General features: G+C 34.0%; 1 protein-coding gene across 1 annotated transcript; it reads left to right on the plus strand.

Annotated features, from left to right (window-relative positions):
- On the plus strand, window positions 7,029-11,234 carry LOC109718479 (GDSL esterase/lipase At5g45910-like). The gene is made up of 5 exons (XM_020244737.1): window positions 7,029-7,358; window positions 8,205-8,420; window positions 8,833-8,981; window positions 9,122-9,395; window positions 10,850-11,234. Exons 1-5 carry the CDS (start codon window positions 7,124-7,126, stop codon window positions 11,065-11,067), a joined length of 1,092 nt encoding a protein of 363 aa, XP_020100326.1. The 5' UTR covers window positions 7,029-7,123; the 3' UTR covers window positions 11,068-11,234.

Consider the following 11,334-nt stretch of genomic DNA (forward strand, 5'->3'; position numbering starts at 1 on the left):
AAATGAAAAATTCTTCTTTTTTTTTTTTTTCTTCTGTGGCTGCTGTGAGAGATTCAGAGTAAACATGTGATAACAAAGGGCGTCCGCTGATGACGTGGTGGACCGGAGTCCAGGCAATAATTTTGACAAGCACGTGGCATTGTCTACGATTGTCCGGAGTAGGGATGTAAATGTGCACCGAATATTCAAAATTTTATTCAAATCTGAATCCGAACGGAGTGAATTTATTTGATGTTAAACGATTTTAAATATGAATGTTAAAAATAAAAATTTGACTGATATGAATTTAATTATGGATTTTGACTGTATCCGATCCGAACCCAGATCCAATCCGAATACGAATTTATTTTATATTATATATAATATGAATATAATAATTTGATGCTATATTTAAATTTGTATTTCAAAAATTTAGACTTAATGTAATATATTTTAAAATATTAAAAAGAGAAATAATTGTTTCGGATTCGGGTTCGAGTTCGGGTTTTGAATTTTTTGTCGGGTTCGGATTTGAATATAAATTTTTAAAATCTATCAGGTTTATATTCAGATTTCGGGCTTGGAGTCAGTTCGGATTCGGATTTTTAAAAATTCGCTCTGGATCCGATACTTTGACATCCCTAGTCCGGAGAGGGACGGTACCCGGAGAGGAAGTTTACAGTATATAATATTTATACCACATCATTAATAATTAGTAAATAATTATATTTTTTTATTTGAAAATATAAAATAAAATATTTTTCTGTGATTAATAAATTAAAAAATTAATTTAATCAGTCGAAAATGCCACATCAGCAAAACAATCGGTGCATTGTGAACTCTTTTTGCCCGCGTGTGTAGGGGGTTGGTACGGCGTCACGTGGCCGCGCGTGTGCAGTGAAAAGCGGTTAATGAGTGAGGCGGTGAGTGGACGGCTGGATTTTCTCAGATTCAGACAGCGGCACGGTTCCCGAGGATGTGGGCCCCGGTCCCCCATCCTTTTTTTTTTTTTTGCCATTTAATTTTCGTTTGTCTTTTTGTGTGTGTGGTCGTTGCGTTGGCTACTTGTCTCCCTCAGGACGATGAAATTAATGCTAATAAAAAATATATATATGATTGCGCAGTTTAATATTTATATTTATAATAATAAAAGATTCTAAAATATTTAACTTTTTTTTTTCAGTTTAAATAGAAAATATTTTTCTATAATGCATCCTTCGGATATAATTAATTAATATAATAATTAGAACGGGACAACTTGTGTGATTAATAGTATAGTTGTTGTTAGCCAAATAAGATATGCTCTCCTATCCATAACATTGTCCGTTTAATTAATTATTTGTTTTTTTTTAGAGAAAAATAGTATGTTATTCATTTTATTTATTTTATTTAAAAATAAATCTAAATAAAAATATGAAGCAACTAAGATTTGAATTTGATACTTCGGATATCAACCACCAAGCTCTTTGCCACTTGCACTAGCTAGAGACGGTCAATCGTTTAAATTATTAATATATTAACAATCTCAGGAAAAAAAAGTTTACGGACATATTTCTTATATATGCTCGAAAAGCATATATATTGTGTACGTATAATTGTGTGCATTTTTTTTTTTTTAACATACAAAGTGATTTTATAGCTCACCAATGATAAAAAAATATATATCAAACTGATCGCGCGGATGCATATTCCTAACGATATTTGTTGGAACAGTTTTATTGTACCCTAAACACAAACAACATAACCCCCTAATACTTTTACTATTGTCTACTGTTCGATCTTAGCGTAAGTGGCAAAATGCTTAACAATTGATACGTATGGTCCCAAGTTCGAATTCGAGTTGGTTCACATATCCAACTGTTTAATATAAAAATATATAAACACCGTTACCTAACAGAAAAAAAGTTTAAACTTTTAGAGTATAACGGTTATTTCAAAGCACGGCTGATGCTATCAGAATCATCCTAACTTATCTTTTGGACTATATGGAGGCCCAGTTGGTGCGTAGCGTAGCCTTTAGTTGGGTCCAAGCACAAAATTTAGTGGGCTAAACCGAAGGACCAACATTAGGCCCACCCGACCCATTAATTTTACACTTCTAATACCATTTCCTTTTAACTGTTTTGAAGGAGAATGCAATTTAAATTTTGAAGGAGCAAAACATATCTATGGATACAATGCTGTAATATCTTTACTACAAGAAGCAGTAACCACGCATCTGACAAATGAAGCATTTCATAGTTTTTCGTTGCGACAAAAAGTTGAAATAGATTTATACATATCGAATGTACAAGTTGAAATGAAAACCTTTTGCTTGCTCCATACTGTTATAAGAGCGCAAATTTTGTTAACCTTTCTTCTTTCTAAGCCGGCGATTAAACTGATTAAGCAACTCTAATGAGAAAGTTTAAGACAAAAAACAAACAAAAAGACAAATTAATGTGACTAAATTAAATGAATCGATGAGAAAAGGACATGATAGTAAGGCAATAATTAGAGGACAAGGTTTTAATTAGTGATTAATAATTGATTGATTGAAAGGTATTTACAAGATTGAGACCTTCCTTTGCTACCCAACAAAAACACAACCAACTTGTTGGAACATAGCATATTAAGGTAGCTTCACAAGCTAAGCAATTGGTGGAATGGCCCCCAACAAACACTAATAAAAAAAGAAAAAAAAAGAAGAAGAAGAAAAGAGTGAAATGAATGGCTAGCTAGTTTCTCTACTATTCCAATATTACGACTCGGTCGGTTTTGCATATTTAATCACTTTAGTATCTGAATTTTTATAAATGTTGCACTTTATTCATCGGTCACTAAGGTGGAATATGCCTTTCATATTTATTTATCATTCAAGGAGAATTGTTGCTCGTGCAAGCACCCAAAAGTTTATACTTACATCCTACTGATTCAAGAGCTTAAACAATTGTTTTAGATCTTTAGTGCTAATAAAAAAATTTATAATAAATTCTAATATGAAGAAATTAAATGATTATATGGTAAGAAGTCTATATCGTTTGTATGATCAGATACTAACATGTAATATATTTGAAAGTTTAAAAACTAGATAGTATTTAATGCATATATATATATTAGGATTATATGGGGACCAACAAATAATAGGAGACATAATGTGATGTTCCAATGGGCAGTCCACAGAAGCTACTTGTTCCTGAAGCTGAGAATCAGTGTGTCTTAGACTTTCTTGCACTCAATTGCACAAGCAATTAATGAACTTAACACATATCATAGTGAGAGGTTATTGTCATATATACGCGTAAATAACCGAATCCGAAATCTGATATTTAGCTAGTCCAATATGAGCCTAAGATGCTGATAAGTTCGACTCTGGTGAAAAGCATAATAAATATAAATAAATTGGACAGTGCCTTCCCTTTTTTTCAAACTTTTTTACACGATTAATTACTACTCAAAAATTATGATTCAGTTTGTGAATTAAGTTTACAGATTGGATCGAGAACTTGTAGCCAAGTTTCTGAGCATTAATGAGTCGGGGCCTGAGTGGGAATAAGGTCAATTTTGCTTGACAAAGGCTTATGGAGATGTGCGATTTGAGTAGAATCGTTTGCAAAAGTCGCGATCAACATGGATAGCGTCTTCACTTGGTAACAACATGTCCCAGGTTCAAAATCCGGAGACGTGTTTGTGCCTGCGAAACTCTTCGCCCCCGTTTGGCTCGGGGTTAAGAAAAAGTAGCTATTCCAGGGATAGGATTAAGTTCAGGGTTAAAATGGTGTTAAAATTTTTTTGTGTTTGGTTGGAGGTTGGAGTTAGTCTAGGATAGTGAAAAAAAATGTTTGGTTGGAATAGGTGGGATAAAAAGATAATGATTGATAAAGAAGAAAAATGTGAGAGCTCGGGATGCGTGCGGGGTTAAAGTTGGGAGGGGAAGTGGGGTTAATGATTGATAAAGAAGAAAAAGGTAAGGGTTCGGGATGCGTGCGGGATTAAAGTTGGGAGGGGGAGTGGGGTTAGTAAACCCCACTAACCCGGTTTGGGGTGGGGTTTACTAACCCCACCCCAAAAGAATGGCGTTTGGGTATAAATTGGAGGTTAAGGAGTTATTCCACCCCTTAACCCCCAACCAAACGGTGGCTTCAAGAACAAAAAAGAAAAGAAGGAAAATTCTAAAGTTCTAGTTTTTTTTTTTTTTTTTTTTTAACCACGTCTAGTATTTAAAAGCTTGATGTGCCAATAATCTAACCAAAGCTACTTGGCACCTAATCAGTGCCTTAATTCGCATCGAGACCGTACGTCTTAGCTAGCTTACGATTACATTAAGAAAAGAAGCTGTTTAAAAAAAGCGTGATAAACTAATTAACTACGACCACAAAACAGAAATTAAACAAAGCAATATATAATAGAATAAAAACTTCTAGAGAGTATATGATTTTCTTGCTTTTGCTTTATGAAATGGTGCGTTTTCATTTGACCGGACTCTCACTGGAAAGTGCACGGGTTAGTTAGCAGCCCTAATAAGATGCTAAAGTTATTTTCACCATTCTAAAGTTTTAGTTCTAATTCTTTATTCCTTAAAAGCATTTATTATTACAAATAGATTTATGGTTAACATACATACATATACATACGTATATATACAGGGAGATGGAGAGAGTCCGTTACTATACTATTGATAGCTCCAAGTTTTTGATATTATCGAATTTTCTGTCATTAAATCTATCTTTTAATTAATTATTCTACTCGTTAAATTATATTATTCAATCAACCACCCACTCAACCTTAAAAAACTATTATCATCCTAACCGTACATTGTTTCATTCAACTGTCGAAAACTCGATAGTACTAAGTGTTTAGTACTATTGGTAGTATAGTAACTTAATTATATATATATAGATATAAAATTGAGATAGAATACTATTAATAATATTTGGACTTTTTTACTATCAAATTTTTAATCCAATAGATGAAAAATTATAAAGTTAGAATGATAACGATTTTTCTCGGATTGAATGGATGGTTGGTTGAATAGTATGATCTAAAGAATAAAATTAATTAAAATATAGATCTAACGGCTAAAATATTAATTAAAAAAAATCTAAATACTATTAATAATATTTCAGCTCAACTCTTTTTCTCTTTCTATATATATATATATATATATATATATATATATTTGCACGCCAAACGTTCCAATATTTTTAATGAAATCACTAATTTTACAGTAGTAATTAAATATTACAATTCAATGAAACATGAGTTGATATTGATTAGACGTGATAAATATGCAGTGCATATATATATTCGAACGCACCAGATGCGCCATGATATTCAAACTTTCTCAAATAATGGTTGAAACAATAAAAACTCAAAATACGTTCAAAACCCAAAGTATTACTCATCTAACTTAGAAATTTTTTTTTTTTTTGAGAGATAAATAGTACGCTACCTGCTTCGTTTATTTCATTTAGAAATAAATTTAGCTAGAAATATGAATCAATTAGGATTTGAATTTGAGTTTCGAGTATCAACCACCAAATTCTTTGCCACTTGCTTTAGGGATAGTCGGTAACTCAGAAAATTTTTAAATATGCAAATTAATGATTAGAAAATAAGGTGGCAATAAGCGCCTAGCGGGGTAATTTAGGCTTTGAAAATCGTGCAGTACTTTTCGTAACAGCTGTCTCACAACTGTTGGCCACATGTAGTAGAAAAGCCCGAGCTCATCCAAACAACGGTCCTCTCCAACAGCTTATATATATATCATTTTCATTGTGCACTACTTTTAAAGGTAAAACAATATTATTCCAGTAGATTTGTTGACCAATATTTTTGGAAACAAATTCTATATACGGTAAAAAAATAGAGTAAAATTTATTAGATTTAAAGTATACATAAGTGAGGTGTTTAATTAATTCTGTATAATAATACCTAAAAAGAGCTCTGTATTTGTTGCTGAGTACAACGTAAAATTTTAATATAGAATATTAAATTTTAAATTAGTATAATTAAATTTTTACTTTTTAATCATGCGCATATCTTCTCTCTCTATATATATATTTCAAAATCCCAATATATATAATTTAGCTCTTCTTTGATTTTTTTTTTCTTTTTCGTAAACTTTAAGTGAATTTTTTATGATGCTGTAACTAATGAACAATGATACATAAACACGAATTTCTCTCCCTGCGAAACTGGAAGTTCAACTGTTGAAGAAAACTATCTAAATTGATAATGAAGACAACAAATTAAATTGGTCAATTTTATTCACTTCATGCAACTCAATTTAAACTTTTAAAATACAAAATATTAAACTATTAATTTCTATCGGTTTATGTAAGCTTTTATAGACAAATCATTATTTCGCATAATATTAAAGTGATATAAAGTATAAAAGTTATTGTTTTCTGTGGACTTAAATATAATACTCAAAATCTAAGCCCCTGTTTTAGAAATAAGAATTTATATAGACCTTGGCTATGATATTTCTGAGTTGATGGATGATTTATTGGACTTCAAAGTTTCTAGCTTTTGTAGATATCACTTCTGTGATTAGGACGGTCAACAAGCCGAACATGAGCTAAGTCACGAACAACAAGTTAAATTATTAGTCCTAATATTAGATAAAAAGTTTAAGTGTATATCTGTATAGCTATATCGCTCGGTAAGGTTTCGAGCTGAAAGATTTAGCTGGTGTTTGGCTTATTTTTTTTATTTAAACGAGTGATGAATTCGACCTAATTTTGAGCCGATATTCTGATGTTGAGGGTATATTAATCTTATAGAATTCAAAAATTTGAGATTAAATTGGATTAAAATTTTAAGTTTTATAGCATATATCAGTGGCATGGTAGAAGGTTTAGAATGTGACATTAAGTTTAGCCAAAAAAAAAAAAAAACTCCATAAAAAAGCAACAAAGTGCACGAGATATATACTACTAAAAAGATGCGTACGTAACCTCACCCCACCACAATGGAGAACAAGTGATTCTTCTCATCACAAGGACTAGCCAACCTATTACTTCCCCTTTCTCTCTCTCTCTCTCTCTCTCTCTCTCTCTCTCTCTCTCTCTCTCTCTCTCTATATATATATATGTGTGTACTTCATTCTCTCCTTTTCATTCCATATGCTAGCTAGCTATACTTGTGCCCATCATCAACAATGAAGCTTCTTTTCCTTGGCCTATTATTCCTCCTCTCCTGCCTCTTCTCCCTTTGTTTCTCCCAATCCTACAATGCAATATTCAGCTTCGGCGACTCGATCTCCGACACCGGTAACCTCTGCGTCAACGGCAACCCGTCGTGGCTCACCACCGCGCAGCCGCCCTACGGCGAGACCTTCTTCAGCCGCCCCACCGGCCGCTGCTCCGACGGCCGCCTAGTCGTCGACTTCCTTGGTACCATTATTTACCTAGAGAAATGATATGCTTACAAACAAATTTTACAACGCTTTACAAACTAGCATATATGCACGACAGTATATTTAATTGATAATTTTATAATTGAAATTTATTATTAATTAAGTTGTATAGTTTGTAAAATATTATTTCATCTTTCTAATTAATGCCTTAAAATCGTAAACATTCAGTAAATGTTTTTTTTCCTAATAATAATTTGATCCACTAGCTGTAAAAGCTTGTATTTGAGTATATATATAGTCATGAGACCCACCACCTTATTTTCGGCTTCAAGTTGAAAGGCAAAAATAAAACATAAAAATGTAGGACCCTTTTCCAACTTTGGCTCACTCGTACTAATTCAAATTAAAATTCAAAAATAATTAAATAGATTTTCTTTCTTTTTTTTAAGTGTAATCTGATCAAAATTCATATCAGGAGAATTCGACTTACTTTTTACTTAGCTGTAGAAAAAAACAAACATTTCAACCAAAAATATATTTTGTATGGGGAGTTTTGTTGGTTATGCCAAATCAAATAAACTGTTGTTATATTATAATATCTTGGCTTTTACTTAAATAGAAACAATTTTTCGAGTCAAATCATAATAAAAAAAATTTTGTATGTATTATATACCAAACTAAAGAGTCAACGGGTCAAATTACAAAAGGAAAAAAAAAAAACAAAAGTTAGTCAATAAATTTTTAGGATTGATTTTAAGATCTAACTTGCTAGGAATTTACATATAAATAGTTTCACATCAGATAACTTCCTAGCATAACAAATCACTTCTCGATTCAAATTTTTTTATTTTTCAACAAAATCTCTGATAAGATACAATTGCAGCGGAGGCATTCGGGTTGCCGCTGCTGCCGCCGTCGAAGGCGAGCGGGAAGGATTTCCGGCAGGGGGCGAACATGGCGATCATCGGCGCGACGACGCTCGACGCCTCCTTCTTCCAGTCGATCGGGCTCGGCGACAAGATCTGGAACTCTGGCTCGTTGGATCAGGAGGTCCAGTGGTTCCAGCAGCTCTTATCTTCCATCTGCACCTCCTCCCAGGGTACGCACTTAGAAAGAAAAACTCAATTCGTCGTCACATGTCATTTTTATTTCTGTTCGAAAATTATAATTTTTTTCTTTAGAATTTAAAATATATTTTTTATTTATTGCATTAAAATATATCTAACGAATATTAGATAAAGGTGTGTACATGTCCGAGAAATTAATTTTTATTTTTTATTTGTATAGGATGAGTGCAAAATAATCAACTTGACTAGGTGGTCCACACACTTGACGTGGTGGACTTGGTCAAGTAATGATTTATTCCTTCCCCTGCCTAAGAAAAGAACACATATTTTATAAGAAATTAATCTGAATTTTATAGGGGTTAATTAGGATCGCCTTCTTAATTAATTATTTATTTATATATATGTAATTTTAATCCGGAATTTGAATATGTAATTAATATGTAGATTGCAAGGACTATTTGGGAAAATCGCTGTTCGTGGTGGGGGAATTTGGCGGGAACGACTACAACGCGCCGTTGTTCAACGGTCGGAGCCCCGACGCCGTCTCCGCCTATGTCCCCACCGTCGTCGACTCCATCTCCAACGCTGTCGAGGTGCGTATTTACAAATCACAATTATTTTTACTGAAGTATACAGAAAAGATAAAGATCAAGCTAGCGTCTAAAACCGAATTTTCAAAATACTCTACTTAAATAGCATTTCTGCTAAAACTCTAAGCGTGGCATGTCTATAGAAATTGATCGGGCTCGGGGCGGTGGACGTGGTGGTGCCGGGGATTCTACCGATAGGGTGCTTCCCCATATACCTAACTTTGTTCCAGAGTTCGAGCCAGGGCGATTACGATCAAAACGGGTGTTTGAAGAAGTTCAATGATCTCTCCTCGAACCACAACTCGGCGCTCAAACAAGCACTTTCAAAGCTCCAAAGCAAATACTCCTCTACCAGGATCATGTACGCCGATTTCTACAGCCAATATATTCATATGCTACAATCCCCTCAAAGTTACGGTACGTACGTACACGTATTTATTCCGTACATTTCTTTTTTCTCTTTGCGACATATGTATCCATCTAGTATGTTTGTTTGGATGATATATATATATATAGTACTATACTCAAAAGTAGAAATTCTTGTCTATATCCTTATCATAAGTTACTTTTCTTCTTGATACATATGTGTTACTTAAATTTGAGGCGGCTTTGTGGCTCTCCTATCTTATTTTAGGAATTATTTCACGAATGTCCTTTATTCGACTAGTGACTTGTAATAACGATCGAAAGGGTTAATATTGTAGCAAGCCTCGCGAAATAATGACACAGTAAATTATATATTTCTTGCTACGATAAGTCGACCATCGTACGTAACAATTAATAGTGGATTGTAGTAGTGCAATTTAATGCTTATATATGTACCAAGTGGAGCACATAATGGATATAGGGGACCATATATAATCTCTCCAGGTAGTGTAAATAGGTATTTTTAGTATGTTCAAAATGAAAGAAAGTGGAGGATGCAACTCATAAAGGCCAAATGACAAAACCCTCTTCTTATTGGTTGACAATTGGTATGTGATCATGAATGCTTTGAACACCTAACTTTGTGATAATATAACTTATTGATCTCTGTGGATTAGGATGATAGATTGTCAATGGATTTTGTTGAGCACATATAATTGTTTGTTGTCTTAGTCATGCAGACTATTAAGAACTTTGGAGAAAAGTGCAGCTTTGACAATGAAATGTACCAAGAACACTCTTGACCCCTATCCATTATTGAGTTAGTTAGGGTGACAATTTGTTCAATAGTTCGACGTGACGTTACTATGTTCCACAAATCGAAAACCTTATCTCTACCATGCACGTCATCATCGACTTAATGCAAACTCTATTGCTAAACAATTTTCTATCAGATTGATCTTTTCGGTAACTAAATCAGCACGTAACTAATTCTTAGCATCTAAATCCATTAATTTGAGTCGCAGGTGTGTCCAATGTAAAATCCTGATCTCTCCTACTGGAAAACTTGTTAGGTGAAATGGACATCCACTAAATTGTGGACAGCTGTAGGGAGAAGTCTCATTGTGCTATCCACCTGTATATTGTTTTTTGATTTTTCTCATAGAAAAGTTGCTACAACCACTAGGGAGAAAACCTGGGGCCATTTTAGCTGATTGGTTTCTTAATTGTAAAACACAAATCAACATCTTCTTTTAGGTGAAGTGGAAATGAGAGTTGACTTTGTGTATCTTCTTTCTTTTGATATAACCGTCGCCAGTATGTTATTTGAGTAAAGCTGTTCGAGTAAATGCTATCGATTAGCTTTTGAAATGTACTTGCTCTTTTAGATTCCTGTTGTAGCTAACAAAGCAGTAGTAAGGTGGAGCTACTGCTTTTCAACCAGTTTGTTTGCCCAGAACTAAATAAGCTTATTCCAAATTGACAAACTTTTTGAATCACTGCAGGATTTTCCAACCCGATGAAAGTTTGCTGCGGCGCGAGCGGGCAGGGCTCGTACAACTACAACAACAATGCCAGATGCGGGATGCAGGGCTCCAGCGCCTGCGCCGACCCGTCCTCGTACTTGAGCTGGGACGGCATTCACATGACGGAGGCTGCCCACCGCGCGGTCACCAACGGGTGGCTGCGAGGTCCCTACTGCAATCCGGCCATTCTGCGGTAGGGCAAGGACACTGGACTATGTTACATGCATGTAATTGATCGATAATTGAAATGAAGAATAAGAGGATCGCAAGTGTAGAATAAATCATCTGATCATGTAAACCACTATATGTTTGACATATTTGTATCCTCAAAAGGGTAATTTCGAGTTGACTCTTCAAGATACTACTGAACTAATTAACTAACCATTATTTAAAACACATGCAACAGAAGCAAAAAGAGGGGAAGAGAATCAGAGATTGCTTATTTAACTTCCTTTCAAACTGGA

This window comes from Ananas comosus, linkage group 12, assembly GCF_001540865.1.
Source record: "Ananas comosus cultivar F153 linkage group 12, ASM154086v1, whole genome shotgun sequence".
NCBI classification, from domain to species: domain Eukaryota; kingdom Viridiplantae; phylum Streptophyta; class Magnoliopsida; order Poales; family Bromeliaceae; genus Ananas; species Ananas comosus.

Bases quoted from the DNA above. Each gene is read 5' to 3' on its own strand.
- LOC109718479 (XM_020244737.1), top strand. From the start codon at position 7,124: ATGAAGCTTCTTTTCCTTGGCCTATTATTCCTCCTCTCCTGCCTCTTC. The intron at 7,359-8,204 runs GTACCATTATTT...ATACAATTGCAG, and splicing joins CCTAGTCGTCGACTTCCTTG to CGGAGGCATTCGGGTTGCCG. The intron at 8,982-9,121 runs GTGCGTATTTAC...GCATGTCTATAG, and splicing joins CCATCTCCAACGCTGTCGAG to AAATTGATCGGGCTCGGGGC.